Genomic DNA, 16,000 nt, shown 5'->3' on the forward strand with positions numbered 1-16,000 from the left:
TATGCAACTTACTCTTATGATTAAATCTAAGTTGTATGTACAAATACAATAAACATATTTAAATACACTGAACACATTAAAATATATTAAAACAACATGTGTAAAAACATTTCATAAGTTTGAATATGCATGTGTTGCGTATCTCTTCATTTGACTCCTGTGTTAGAGTTTTTATCCATAGTTGTACATCAGTTGGTGCTTGTGATTGTAGGTAATGATGTGGGTCTCTTAAAATGTCCTAATATTTGCTTAAAGGGTTAACAAGATCCGGTTGTGTAGAGGTAAATATGTGCAGCTCTGCTATAAGTGGAGTCTTGTTCTTTAAGTTAAAAGCAGATGATGTGGTCCTGGTCATTCATGAGTTGTTTTATATTAGATTATGGTGGAGGCTCCTTCCTCATCTATACCTGTGTGCTGGTGTTATTGTTATCTGTGAAAGATAAAATAAAGTGTAAGTAATGAATTGTAAATTGAAGGAATGCCTGAGGGTGTGTGCTAATATGGATGTGTACTTACTACTGTTGTCGTGGTTGGGTTGTGTTCTGTATGAGAGGTTGCCGTGTACTACGAGGGCCATCCGGAAAGTAGTATCCGTTAGCGCCGCATGAACCGCTGACGACTTGGGTAGCCGCTGGGCAAGGTCAGACTGCGTCAGTGGCTTGTCTGCCTGCTCTGTGCAAGGTTGTGTGACGCTAGCATTGCCTGTGTTGTGTCTGTGATCGTTTAAAATGTTTAAACAAATTGAGAACCCCGCCATTTGTGAAGTGAGGGGCGTGATTAAATTTCTTAATGCACGAAACGTTTGACCTTGTGATATTCATTGCCAATTAACGGAGGTGTATGGAGACAATGTGATGGACGAGTCGTCTGTTCGGCGCTGGTGTCGCAACTTCAACCTGGGAAGGGGGATTACACACGACGAGGAGCGTTCAGGTGACCATCTGTCAGTACAGACCAACTGCTGAGCGCAGTAGACGAATGCGTGAGGAACAATCGGCGTGTCACAATTGATAAACTCTGTGAACATTTTTCTAATGTGTCTCGAACAATTGTTCATGAAATTGTCAAAGACCATCTGCATTATTAAAAAATCTGTGCAAGGTGGGTCCCTCGCATGCTTACAGAGGAGCACAAAACCAAGCATATGGTTGCAGCACTGACGTTTGTGGGACGTTATTCCAATGAAGGAGACTCTTTCCTGACTCGCATCATTACTGGGGATGAAATATGGGTTTGTTATGCATCACCTGAGAGTAAACAACAGTCAGTGGGGTGGCATCATGCTCATTCACCAACCAAACAAAAAGAATTCAAGACAGTTCTGTCCACTAGGAAACTCATGGCAACCGTTTTCTGGGACCGCCGAGGTGTATTGCTCATTGATTTTATGGCCCGTGGAGACACAATTAATGCTAATGCGTATTGTGAAACATTAAAGAAATTTACAGTGGGCAATACAAATCGACGGCGAGGTCCATTGTCTACAGGTGTCATTCTCCTTCATGACAATGCCAGGCCTCATGCAGCTGCGATAACACAACTTTTGCAGCAATACAAGTGGGAAACCTTCGACCATCCCCCGTATAGCCCGTACTTGGCCCTTTCAGATTTTCAGCTCTTTACAAAGCTTAAAGACTTTCTGGCGGGAAAAAGATTTGACAGCGATTAAGAACTTAAACGAGCCACGACTATGTATCTCAATATTGCTGGCGGCGGAGGACTATGACGCTGGAATACAAAAACTCGTCCCACGTTATGACAAATGCCTAAATTTGCTTGGAGATTATGTGGAGAAGTAGTGTAAAGTATGTTCTTTCCAATAAAAATGTGTATATTTGTTCATATTTACTCCTGTGTCTTTATTGCGCGAACGGGTACCATTTTCCGGATGTCCTTCGTACTTTGCATTCGCCTTGGGCTTGTGTGTACTGTTGTGAGGGGAGTGAGCTGAGGGGTAGGGAGAGTTGCTGTTGTGGGAATGGGGCTGGAGCTGGGCATGTCGTTCGACGGTTCTATGGCACATGTTATGTTCTGTTTATTAATTATTTTAAGGTAGTCGTCTTTTAGGACAGAGAAGACTTTATTAAAGATAATATTGTTTTTTTCTGTAATTTCATTTATATTGAAATTGGAATTAGTGTATTGATCTAAGGATATGTAAAACTCTTCTGTTATATTGAGGGGCCTTTGGGATTCATGTTTAGTATTTTCATGTTATTTTCGATGTTCGTGAAACTGTGTTTATATTCTTCGATGTGCTGGCCTAGCGTATAAGTGTTCATTATATCAAATAGTAAAGTTCCTTCCGGTGCATCCAGTATAGCTGGTATCACAATTGTTACACTTGATGCGGTATACTCCTGATTGGTTGTATTTGTTGTTGCTGTTTGTCTTGATGTGTAAGATATTAGTATTATTATGTGTGGTTTTAAATGCTATTTTTAAGTTATATTTTTTGAAAACATTAGTTATGGGATATATGTGTGCATTGTTGAAGGTAAATAGTACGTAATCTTTCTTAGGTTTGTCTGTTTTTGTCAATTTGGTTTTGGGTTGAGATTTGATTTTGTGAATAATTTTGTTGACCATTTCTTTCTTGTATCCATTGTTTTTAGCTATGTAGTGTATTAGTTGAAATTCATTGTTTAAATCTTCTTTTGATAACGGTATATTAAAGGCCCTATATATCATGCTGTAATAAGCTGCTTTTTTGTGTGTATTGGGATGGATGGAATCTATTTTAATCATGTTTAAAGTATGTTTGGGTTTTCTATATATTTTGTAGGATAGGTGGTTTTCGAGTCTGGTTATTGTTATGTCTAAATAGTTTAGGGTACGGTTGTTTCCAGTTTCTTTTGTGAATTTTTTGTAGGGGTCTATTGTATTATGTTTGTCCAGTATGATGTTTTTGTCAGTGAATCTATTGTCGATGATAACGAAGATATCATCAACAAGTGCACCAAAAGAATATGTTATCTATTTTGCTGATTGATGTGTATTCTAGATAGTCTTTGTGAATTTTGGCCATTATACCAGAAGCAGGAGGTCCCATTGGAGATGTAACACACACATTCAAACCTATGAAGTGTTTTTACACATGTTGTTTTAATATATTTTAATATGTTCAGTGTATTTTAATGTGTTTGTTGTACTTGTGCATACAACTTAGATTTAAGCATTAGAATAAGTTGCATAGTCAAATTCCAAGTGTTATACCCATGTATCAAATGATAACGCACATTCAATTTTACGTTTAGCATGCCCAATTTGGACACATTCAGAAATGTTGTTTCCTCACGGCATCTCCCTTTAGACAGTATAATGTCAATTATTGCCTAACATATATGTAAACGTACAAACTATGTGCAGCTGATGATGACCAGATAGGTCGAAACCGGTACTGTGAGATTATTTTTTTTTTTACGATAAAGAGTGTTGATAAGGTGGAAATCCTTTCTTATCTGTGTATGTGTAATCTATCAATATGGACATGAAACTCATAAATCACGAATTCCTGCAGGAAACGTGTAATCCACTGCAAATTCCCGTGTGAAGAATGCTTACAAATGCTAGTATCAAATATAATCTACAATATATGTACAGAAACGGTACCTTTAGAATTCTCTTTCACCTGGCTGAGTGGCTCAGACGGTTGAGGCCCTGGCCTTCTGACACCAACTTGGCAGGTTCGAGCCTGGCTCAGTCTGATGGTATTTGAAGATGCTCAAATACATCGGCCTCATGTCGGTAGATTTATGGGCACATAAAAGAACTCCTGCGGGAAAAAATTCTGGCACCTCAGCGCCTCCGAAAACCATTTAAGTAGTTGTGGGATGTAAAGCAAATATTATTATTATTATTATTATTATTATCATTATTATTATTATTATTATTATTATTATTATTATTATTATTATTATTATTATTATTATTATTATTATTATTATATTTCTCCTTCCTCACGTAATCCAATAATTGTAATTCCTTGTCACAATCATGGTTAAACCACTCAAACACGGTGCCATGGTTGCAACAGTCTTTTCTTTGTCTTTATTTGCATTTTCCTCCCACTCTTCAAGTAACAATAACAATTTGCAACTGTTCCACGATAAAATTGATTTGCTAAATCACGTTGCGATTGTCGTTTTCCACTTTCTTTAATGATAGAAATTCTTTCTTCTATAGAAAGAACATGCATTTTTCTCTTTGACATCACAACTTGCTCCCACTTTGGAGAGAACAATCACTAGAGTATTTCTTAAGATTTAAAAAAAAAAAAAAAATACAGTAGCTTGTTAGCTGCTCCCACACCCTTTCAAGAGAAGAATACAGTCAATGGTTAATGACCTGTAGCTGAGGTTTAAACACAAAGCAGCTGTGGGACAGGCTCTTACAATCGAAGCGTTTTCTAGCAGCCTTGAGTCTGTATTCAACAGGCAAGGGGGTGAAAGTACAGTACCATTAGGATGAATGAATGGAATTACAGCATGGCACATGCAAAACCATTGTCATCACTGTGTACTGGTGCACACAGTTTCCTGTATTTCTGAGAGAGTAGAATTTGTGCTATGCAAGTGGTTTGCAATTTGGGGTTGGAAGCCAAAAGTGGCCATCTTCAAGGGGCTACCTAGGACATTTTAAGTCTAAAATTAGTGGTCATCGATTGGGAACAGGAAGTGATTATCTTGTAGAGATAAAAAAATAATAATACATTAGCCTAATGGAAAAATAATGCTGTTCTGGAGGAAAATGGTCACAAAGAATGTTGGTCTTGTTAAAGGGGTGGTCATCTGCAAAGGTTTCAATAATAATAATAATAATAATAATAATAATAATAATAATAATAATAATAATAATAATAATGTCTGTTAGGTTATCAGGCCAGAGGCTGGTTGGATCCTCAAATAGCACCACCAAAGGTTATGCGGTTATAAGGAAACCCCAAAAACCAATGGCGGCACCAAAATGAGGCATACTAGGCAAGATGAGGAGTGAGGTAGTTTTCCATTGCTTTCCTCACTGGGTCAGAAAGTACTATTGTAGCACAACTGTACCTATGAGCAGCACCTTTCATAACACTCAGATGCACTAGTTGTGCTCTGAATGTCATGGCTCAGCACTACCCATACCCCAGCAGCTTCCATATTGTCACAGCCATGGATGTTGACTGGGACTTCGGTGGAAGCTACACTTTACTCTGGCCTGTGCCAAGAGATGGATGCAAAAGTACTGTATCCATCAAGAAATAACAGCAGGCTAAATAATAATAATAATAATAATAATAATAATAATAATAATAATAATAATAATAATAATAATAATAATCTGTTCTTTGCTGAACTTGTTTCTCAGTTGTGTAATATTTTCCATTTCTTTTTCTGCAGAAATTCTTCTTCGAGGTGAGAAGCCTAGTGAGAGTGGAGAGCTGACACTGTACTGGGACTCATGGGACCGCCATCAAGTGATGAAAGGTGTTGGCAGTACTTCTCCTCGTCCTCCTCGCACACGTGTTGCTCATTCTTCAGTGCCATCAGAAGACTGCTTTCCCTACAACAATAATAATAACAATAATAATTTAGGTGGCTCTATTTCCACTTTAGCAACAGCTTCTTCTACTTCTTCCATATCTTCTCTTCCACATTCATGTACACCGACATATCAAGCTCCTTTGTCACCACCTCTCCACCATACGCCTCCTTCAACTCCACCAATCAACAAAGGTAAAGGTAAGTTTTCATTAATGGAATTAGTTTAATATTAACTAGTTTCTAGTGTTTTTTGTTTGAAGGCTAATACGTTTAGCCTTTACAAAAAGAAGTTGAGGACTGAGCAAGTTGGCCTCACGTTTTGAGTGACGTAGTTGTGAGCTTACATTCAGGAAATGGTGGGTTTCAATACCACTATCAGCAGCACTTACGATGGTTTTCCATGGTTTCTCATTTTCACACCTGGTAAATGCTGGGGTTATACCTAAATTAAGACCACAGTCACTTCCTTCCTAATCTTAGCCTTTTCTATCTCATTGTTGCTCTAAGACCAGTGTGACGTAGAATAAATAGCAAGCATTTTAGGAGCTAGGTGCTATAGAACATTAGAAGCTTTCTATTCTGAGAAGAAGGCATATGTATTCTGGAATGATTCATTTCTCTTTTAAAATGTCCTAGATCTCGGTACATGAGAGTTTAAAAAGAACCAGCAGTTATATTTAATGAAAAGATTCTTCACCATATTTAATGATCCTGACAAAAGTACTGTATATTGCATACTGTGTAAATTTTATGGATTTGCATTAAATGAGGAAACAGCTCCACCTTTTGATCAGTGATAGGCTGTCAAACTGCATATTGTGTGATTGCAGAGGTAGTGAAGACTTTTGAGGGGTGGAAAATATTCTTCTTCTCATGGCGTAATTTGCAGAGTGGGGGGGGGGGGGGAGGAGGAGGAGGTGCTCCCTTCCACTTTTAATACTGTTGTTTGGGTCATCAGTTTATGGGGTTATATTTGATGCAGCTGTCCATGCCACCCTATCCTATGCTTTTTCCATTAGTAGAAAACTACTACGTATTACATCTACTCCGATCTGTTCTACCATTCTTATTGCCTAAATTTCCCTAAAAAGTAACTGGACAAGTCTTGGATATCTTAAGATGTGCCCTATCTTTCCTTTCTCTTCTTCTGATCAAATTTTGCCAAAACATTCTCCTCTCATAATTTCAGTATTTCTTTATTCATGATTCGATCTACCCATCTCACCTTCAGCATTCTTCTGTATCACAATATTTCAAAAAGTTCTACTCTCTTTCTGAACCAGTTGTTCATGTTTCACTTCCATACAATGCCATGCTTCACACGAACATCTTCAAAAACATCCTTCTAATTCCTGTATCGATGTTTGAAGTGAGCAAATTTCTTTTCTTAACAAAAGCTTTCCTTGTTTGAGCTAGTCTGCATTTTATGTCCTCCGTACTTCTGCGATCATTAGTTAATATACTGCCCTGGTAATAATATTCATCTACTTCCCTTAAGACTTCATTTCCTAATCTATGATTTCCTGCATTATCTGACTTCGTTCCATTACTTTTGTTTAGCATTTATTTATTTTCAGCTCACACTCATTTTCCAAGACTCTCTTCATACCATGCACCAATTTCTCCATATCCTCTGCAGACTCGGATAAAATAACAGTATCATTGGCAGATATTTCAGAGTTCTGATTTCCTCTCCTTGGATTGAAATTCAGTTTCCAAATTCCTCTTTGATTTCCTTTACCATCCTTTCTATATATACGCTGAAAAGGAGAGGGGACGAACATGCAGCCTTGTCATACTCCTTTGTGGATTGCTGCTTCGTTTTCATAGCCCTCGATTCTTATCACTGCAGACAGATTTTTGTGCAGATTGTAGATAACCTTTCTTTCTCTGCGTTTCTTGGTTTCTGATCCCTGTCACCTTCAGAATCTCAAATAGCTTGGTCCAGGATATACAGTAGAAGTCTGCTATAGCAAGTACGTCATATAACGAGAACCCCGCTATAATGACAATTGTTGTCTGTCCCTTCAAAATTCATATATTAAACCGTGTATTATCCTTCGGTTACAGCGAGAGTCCTATCACTGACTGGAATATCTAACAAACGAAGGCTTTACAATACACAACAGACAGGAGGACTGGACATACGTAGGGCATAACGGAGCTAGCACAATAGACCTTATAATCACAAAGGGCTTTAGATCAAAACACCTTGCCACCACAGTGAAAAAAGAAGCAGCAGTCATCCGTAAACACATTCCAGTACAAGTAAATATAGAAAATGGTAGAAGTAGCAAATTAGATGAAAGCCGAAATATAACATTTGGCAAGATCCTGGACATGGAAAAAATTAAAGGGAAAATGAAAGAAAAAGATAAGGTTGAAAGAGCAATAAGAGCAGGAAATATTGATGAGGCCGCTACGTGGCTGAAATCAACTATAATAAGTGGGGCCACCACACAAGACTCAAATAGGAAGGCGAGGCCATGGTTCGACAGGGAATGTTATGAACAAAGAAAATTGACACTGAAAACACTGCATAAACCTAGAGGACAAATGGCAAGTGCAACCACCGAAGAATACCAACGAGAATGAAAGAAATACAAGGACCTAATAAAAAAGAAGGAAAAGCAACATCTGGAAGAACATAAGAAAATGGTAGAGGAGGCAGAAGAAGACCGCTACCGAGCTCTGAGGCAAAAAGGTCAGAAAATACAGCCCAACATACCTATGACTGGGCGAGTTGGCCGTGCGCGTAGAGGCGCGCGGCTGTGAGCTTGCATCCGGGAGATAGTAAGTTCGAATCCCACTATCGGCAGCCCTGAAAATGGCTTTCTGTGGTTTCCCATTTTCACACCAGGCAAATGCTGGGGCTGTACCTTAATTAAGGCCACGGCCGCTTCCTTCCAACTCCTAGACCTTTCCTATCCCATCGTTGCCAAAAGACCTATCTGTGTCGGTGCGACGTAAAGCGCATAGCAAAAAAAACAAAAAAACAAAACATACCTATGGAAACATGGTTAGATCATATAAGAATAGTAATTTGCTCAAAAGAAACAAGACCCATGATTAAGACACCTATGACTCCACAAGCTGATGAGATCTTCACCACGGATGAAATTGCGAAAGCGATACAGAAAATGAGGAATAACAGAGTACCAGGAGTAGATGGAATAAGAAGTGAACACTTAAAGCAGACAGCACAAGAATACCTACCGATATGGACCTCCCTTCTAAATAAATGTTTAGAATTAGGAAGTATACCAGACGAATGGAGAAAGTCAACAATCAAGCTATTATACAAGGGAAAAGGAGACACAGAGAACCCAAACGTGTATAGGGTCCACGACTCTGGCAGTAGAAAACCTGTTGGAACAAATAAAACAGACGTTAGAAAGACCAAAAGGAAAACTATGTGGTTTTTGTTGACTACTCAAAAGCCTTCGATATGGTCAACAGAAAGGAGGAACTAATTGGAAGAACAAGCACAACGTCCCTGATATCGAACATACTGGCAGGAAACTACATACAGATAGTTGATGGAATAGGCATATCTGACTGGCTCTCACAGACGAACTGCGTCCTCCAAGGCGATCCACTCAGCCCTATCCTGTTTAATGTTCTCACGAACGATGTCGCCAAAGGAATGGCAGGAACAAGCACATATGTATACGCTGATGACATGGCCATCGCAGCGACAGATATAGATAAACTGCAAGTATCGCTAAACACACTATGTGAATGGGCGGAGAGAAACGACATCCAGATAAACGAAGAGAAGACGGAATTGGTAGTATTTAGGAAAGGAGGAAGACTCGCTGAAGCAGAGAACATCAAATGCAATGGCAAACTACTCAATGGGCTAACAATTTTTAATATCTAGGTATCACAATTCAAACAAAGGGAAAGAGTTTCAGTTTACATATAAGATCTAGAACAGTGGCGGCCACTAGAGCTATGAATGAAATCAGAAACATCACACAACTATCGGTTAGCACAGCTATGGACCTGTTTAGGTTAAAGATACTATCTGTTCTGACGTATGGCCTAAAATTAGTGAGAGAATACCTCACATACAAACAGCTGGAAGAATTGGAGCAAGTAAAGGCTAGATACCTGAAGAGAATTTTAGGAGTCCCGCAGAATGCAAGATCGAGGCTAGTGTATGAGCTTGCCAGGGAGACCTTCCTAATAGGGGATCTGAGATGCGAGCTCATACTTCCAGCTAGTACCAGCTTCAAACAGCTTATACAAGATCTGCATGAGAAGAAAAACAACATACCGGAGGACTTCTATGCAACATCTGCTGTGCAAAACAGGACCTGGATGGAAGCTAATCATGATATGAGATACGTGACGACAAGGTTGGCGATCCATGGTTTCCACCACAAGGTGTGCTGTAACAAATTATTTCACGAACCAAATGACGAATGTGTGTGTGAGTTGTGCTTGGCATTCTGTGATAGATACCATATTGTAAAAAGCAGGAATAGACAGAAATCCATCGTAGCTTATAGCAAAGAAAAGTAATGTGTATGTAATGTAAATGTAATGTAATGGTATTCTCCACGGCATGTGCGCATTTTCAATAATAATAATAATAATAATAATAATAATAATAATAATAATAATAATAATAATTATGCACCCCAGTGATTATATTTCATGCGATCGATCACCTTCGGTATTGTTTCCTCGCTTTGTCCACTAGCGAGTTCTCTCATTGACATTCGAAGGCGACATTGGAGTCGATTAGTAATACCCATCGACTGTCGTTCCATAAAGAATATTTGAAATGGAAGAGAGCATGTTTTCGTAATAAATGCGTAAATGTGTCTGATAACAGTTGTTAACTCGTTAAAAGTAAAGGCTGACGAAATGATCGCTTAATTTTAATGCTAAATACTGCAATTTAGTAAGAATGGGATACATCTCAAGATATGGCAGAGTGCAAAATTGATTTCAGAGATTAGTTTATATTTTCTCGCGTCTAGTTAAATTACGGAAAGGCTATTATCATGTAAATTTATAGCAAGAAGGTTATAATTTCTCTACTGGTGCTTGAAGTATGTTTTCCTCATGCGTATAGTACGGTTAAGTTACGATAGGTGACTGTTTAAATAAGAAAACTGAAAAGTTTGCCACAAAATGCGATCGATCACCGTCAGTATGGCATAGTTTTCTCGCTGTGTGAATTTGCGAGCTCTCTCGTCGACATTCAAAAGTGATATTAGGGTCGATTAGTAATGTTCTGCTGCTCTCTAAAGAAAATTCAAAATGAAAGAGAATAACACGGTTTCGTAATAAATGCGTAAATATGGTGGCCAATAGCAATTGTTAACTCGTTAAAAATAAAGGCTGAAGTAAACGCTCTCTTCATTTTAATGTTATATACTGAAATTAAGTAAGAATGTGATACACCTCAAGATATGGCAGAGTACATCATTGATTTCAGAGGATAGTTCATACTTTCTCGTGTCTAGTTAAATTCCGGAAAGGCTATTCCCACGTATATTTTTACCGAGGAGGTTATAATTTCTCTACATGCGTTTGAAATATGTTTTTACGATGCATATACGGTTAGGTTGGGCGCCGCCGTTTGAAGAAGGAAATCGAAATGTTAGCCACAGAAGCCTCGAGAGTGATACCGTATTTCCCTGAATCCAAAATGATGTTTTTTCTCAGAATTGAATGCGAAAAATCAAGGGTTGTCTTGCATTCGCGGCCTAACAGTAATGAATACCACTGGCAACTACCATGGTAACCACGCTGCTTCGTTTCACCCCCCACCCCCGCGCAAGCACAGGCACAGAACTCCTTGACAATAAACGACCGCCTCTTTATTATACATTGCTAGCCGAGGCAACTGGTTGTACGGTGCCTCTGTGTAATGTCACTGGATTTTGAGAAATAGTGAAGAGAGAATGGCGTTTTATTTGCCTCTACCGGCCTCTACAAAAACATTTCTCAAATCTGCAGAATGGCATCAAAACATGTGAGCCTTCGAATTCTTAGAAAAACCGGCTACTCATTGGCAGAGTTATAACGCGTCTACTGTACCTGACGCTTAGTAAAATTAAGCTTTATAGACAGCAGGAATATTTTCGTGATGGATAGTCGTATTGTGAAGATACGTGGAACAGGTATAGCCGGCAAATTTTCAACGGGTTCTCGTCGATATTATGATGTCAGTTTTAAGTTAATGGTTATTAAACACACTGAAATGTAGAATAATTGTACAGCCACAAGAAAATACTGCATAGGCCTAACTAAAGCCAAAATTCAGAGTTATTGTGAAGACGAAGATAGCTAAAACATGCATACTGTACAAAAAATGCATTCAGTGATCTGCAACAAGGCGGCTTTAAAGAAGTCGATGATGAAACTGTGAGGTATGTGCACGAAAAACGCAAGGGCGGAATGGGCATACCACGCCTCAATAAACTTGTTCGTTGACATTCACCGTCCGCGATTAGGCCTATACATTGCCAGCCGCTGAAGCTGGCCAAACCCGGCAAGCGAGATGTGCATGTAGACGCTGAGTAAAAGTAACAGTTTTACAGACAGCAAGAATATTTTCCTGATGGATCGTCGTATTGTAGAGACGCGTGGAATAGGTATTGCCAGCAAAGTTTCAACAGGTTTTCTTTCTTTATTATGTTGCCAATTATAAGTTAACGGTCATTAAACCCACGGAAATAAAGAATAATTATGTAGCCACAAGAAAATACGGCATAAGGAAAGCTAATGTTCGGCGTCTAAAAATGCGTACCGTACAACAAAGGCATTCATACGATTTTACAAAGGACTTTCTAAGCCTGATTTAAATTCTTTGAAGCAAAAAGTGGGGGTTGTTTTGGATTCGGAGAAATAAGGTATTATTTTTTCAGAATGAAATTAAACATACACTTTCACGTAGTATCGGTTTTCGAAAAATAACAAACAAGTAAGCCATAGTGCGGACGTCATCCACTGAAATGCAAGTTTTGAACAAACTGATTGTTTCATATCGATTTTAATGTATATGGGGGTTTATTGACTTTTATACAAAAATTGGATATAACGACAATGCGATATAGCGAGTGAATTTTTCGCCGTTATGAATTCTCGCTATAACGGACTTCTACTGTAGATGTTGATTCCCATTGGGAACCTGAAATATTTGTTTCGAATGAGTAGATTTATAATACCAATATAATTGGTCCATTATTGGATATTATAAATTTTCCAGCTAACTCATTCCTGGTTGCCAGCGTTTCGTGCTAGTGTGCTAAGTTGGGCTCATCAGTTGGTAAATAGCACACCTACCAAGACGCATGGCTAGTGCATACCATGGAGGCCACTGCTTAGACTGCTTGGAGCCACCGGCAGTGCCAATGCACTATGAGAGACTTTGTCTGATTTTCAAATATTGATGTCTGCCTGGCCATCAGATAATATAGATGTTGATTTCTGTTGGGTACCTGAAATATTTTTCCCGAATGAGTAAATTTATAATACCAATATAGTCCAGTATGTCCAATAACGGACCAACTTCGGGACAAATATTTCAGGTTCCCAATGGGAATCACCATCTATATCATCTGATGGCCAGGTAGGCATCAGTTTTTGAAAATGACACAAAGTCTCTCATACTGCATTGGCACTGCCGGTGGCTCCAATTAGCCTATGCAGTGGCCTCCAAGGTATGCACTAGCTATGCGTCTTGGTAGGTGTGCTATTTACCAACTGATGAGCCCAACTTTGCACACTGCCACGAAATGCTGGCAACCAGGAATGAGTTAGCTGGAAAATTTATAATGTCCGATAATGGACTAACTATATTGGTATTAACTTGGTCCAGTCAAGATTACTGAGTACCTTTTCTAGATCTACAAATACCATTTACGTGGGCTTGTCGTTCTTAATTTGGGCCTCTAAGATCATACACGAAGTAAAGATTGCTTCACATATTCCTACATTTCTCCCGAAGCCAAACTGATTTTCTATCCACTCAGCTTCAACATGTCTTTCCATTCTTTTGTAAATAATACATGTTAAAATTTGCTAGCATGGGATACTAAGCTAATGGTGTGGTAGTTTTCACACTTTTCAGCTGGGTCTACAATTTCATTAGCATCAACAGCCTCGTCAGAACCTTATCACTTCTTTCCCTTGATACAATTGTTGAATATGTTCCTGCCATCTTTCTGCCTTGTCTTTGTTCTGTAGAAGTGGTTTTCCATCTGAGCTCTTCTTACACCTAGTTTTCCATTTTTCCAAAAATGTCCTTGATTTTCCAATGTGTATGGTTACCAGATGCTTTTAGTGAAATATAGGACATTTGAGGGGAAATATAGGATGTCAAAAAATTATGCTCTGAAAGCAAAAATATATGGAAATGGGCAATATCTAATTCATGTTATTCTCACATGAAATATATCAAGAACAAAATTCGTCTTACTTTTAATGTAAAACATCTTTCATATTTAAGAGATCTACTGTTTTGCAAAACGTGGTTTCCCATTTTCATACCAGGCAAATGCTGGGGCTATACGTTAATTAAGGCCACGGCCACTTCCTTCCAACTCCTAGGCCTTACCTATCCCATCGTCGCCATAAGACCTATCTGTGTCGGTGCGACGTAAAGCCCCTAGCAAAAAAAAAAAATGTTTTGCAAAATATATGGCCAGTTTATAACATAATCATGAAGCTCAGAGCTGTTTAAATTTAACTAAAGTATAGCATACACAGGGTGTTTCTATAGTCTGTTTCGTCCATCTATCCATTGGAGTAAAAACCCACACTGTTTGCATTATGAGCAGTAATAGTGAAAAGATATTCTACTAGTTTCAGTGGTTTAGAATGGCTGGTTTTGTACTTTTTAACACTAAAATATCTTATGAACTTACTAGGGATGGGACAATTAGTTAACTTTCCAGTATTATGTTTCTGTGTATCCGTTAGTGTAGTATTAGGTTGGAGCATTAGGGTATATAAATATCATAATACAAGTTGCAGGTCCAATTTTTGGAGAAACATTTGCTATACCTGCTGCCTCTTGTAGCCCTTAACCACACCTTGGTAAGTACTTAAAAATAGTAATAGGCTACTATATCTTCATCTTGCTTTCTTCTCCCCCACTCACTCTTTCGCCAGCTCGTTACTTACATTCTTGACTATTCTTAGAAAATGTTTGCGATGGCTCACATACACTCCAAGGACTAATACGTCGAAACCTCCATTTATAAAATTTGCCATGATTGCTAGCTAGCTCTGTGTATTCCTACATATCCAAGAATCTGTAGTTAAACACACACTCAGATCCGACATTCTAAATATGTTGATGAATGTCATATACACTTCAGATGCTGCTGGTATGAGAGATGAGGAAACGGTCCTTCTGTCAGGCAAGATGTAAGCAGAATTTAATCCAGAACTCTTCTGTTTTTGTTTCTTTATGTCGCACTGACAGAGACTGATTTTATGGTGACGATGGGATAGAATAGGCCAGGACTAGGACGGAAGCGACCTTGGCCTCAACTGAGGAAAAGTCCCAGCATATGCTTGGTGTGTACATGGGAAACCATCTTCAGGGCTGCCAACAGTAGGGTTAGAACCCACCATTTCCTGAATACAAGCTAACAGCTATGTGACCCAAACTGTTTAGCCAACTCACTCTGGAAATCCAGTATAAAAATCGCCAAAGTCTTTGTCTTCCGCTATGTGAAGAAGGTTGGGAATATGTGGTAAATAACTGTGTAGTGGCTTGTCCAGCATCTTTTTCTCCATCACTCCTTTTCCTTTGTGCTGGTAGAAATTATGATAGCTACTGTTGCTGCACTGCCTCACAGGTTGCAGTTGATGACTAAGTTTTAGGAGGGACAGATACATGTGATGGCACTTACGATGGTTTTTCAGGACCTGATTCTTGAGTACCATGTACATAATTTAAACTACATAAACTGGTTGTTACTTGAAGGTGCTCAAATACGTCAGCCTTATGTCGGTAGATTTTTTGGCATGTAAAAGGACTCCTGCGGGACAAAATTCCAACACCTTAGCGTCTCCAAAAACTGTCAAAAATATAGTTAATGGGACATAAAACCAGTAACGTTATTATTACAATTTCCAATATGTTTCTGTATTTAAGGCTGAATATTGATGACTGTGGTATGCAAGAACTTGTTAATTTGTTTCATCACTTAATAAGGTTGCCTGATGTGACTGCGAAGGGAATATATGCAACTCTAGTGGTTGAAATCCCATGCTTTTACACGATGGATTTCTTAAGAATAGTCATGTTTAAGTTGCATGTGATGGGGCTGCTGTTTTGTTTGGAGCAGAAAGTGGAGTGAATATACTCATGCAAGACAAGTATCCTAATGTTTTATTCTGGCACTGCAAATCACAGACTTGAATTTTCTGTGGGTGCTGCTGTAAATGATATAAATGTAATTACTTCAAGTCATTCATGGAGTAACTGTATTTTT

The 16,000-nt window shown here is 38.6% G+C and overlaps 1 protein-coding gene across 1 annotated transcript in view; it reads left to right on the forward strand.

Moving 5' to 3' along the window:
* Window positions 1-16,000, forward strand: part of ksr (kinase suppressor of ras) — a 509,869-nt gene that overhangs the window by 75,232 nt on the left and 418,637 nt on the right. The window contains exon 4 of the mRNA XM_067141756.2: window positions 5,385-5,726. Within this exon, the coding sequence (XP_066997857.1) occupies window positions 5,385-5,726 (342 nt within the window). The remainder of the gene's footprint in view (window positions 1-5,384; window positions 5,727-16,000) is intronic.

The sequence above is a fragment of the Anabrus simplex genome, chromosome 2 (genome assembly GCF_040414725.1).
Source record: "Anabrus simplex isolate iqAnaSimp1 chromosome 2, ASM4041472v1, whole genome shotgun sequence".
NCBI classification, from domain to species: Eukaryota; Metazoa; Arthropoda; class Insecta; order Orthoptera; family Tettigoniidae; genus Anabrus; species Anabrus simplex.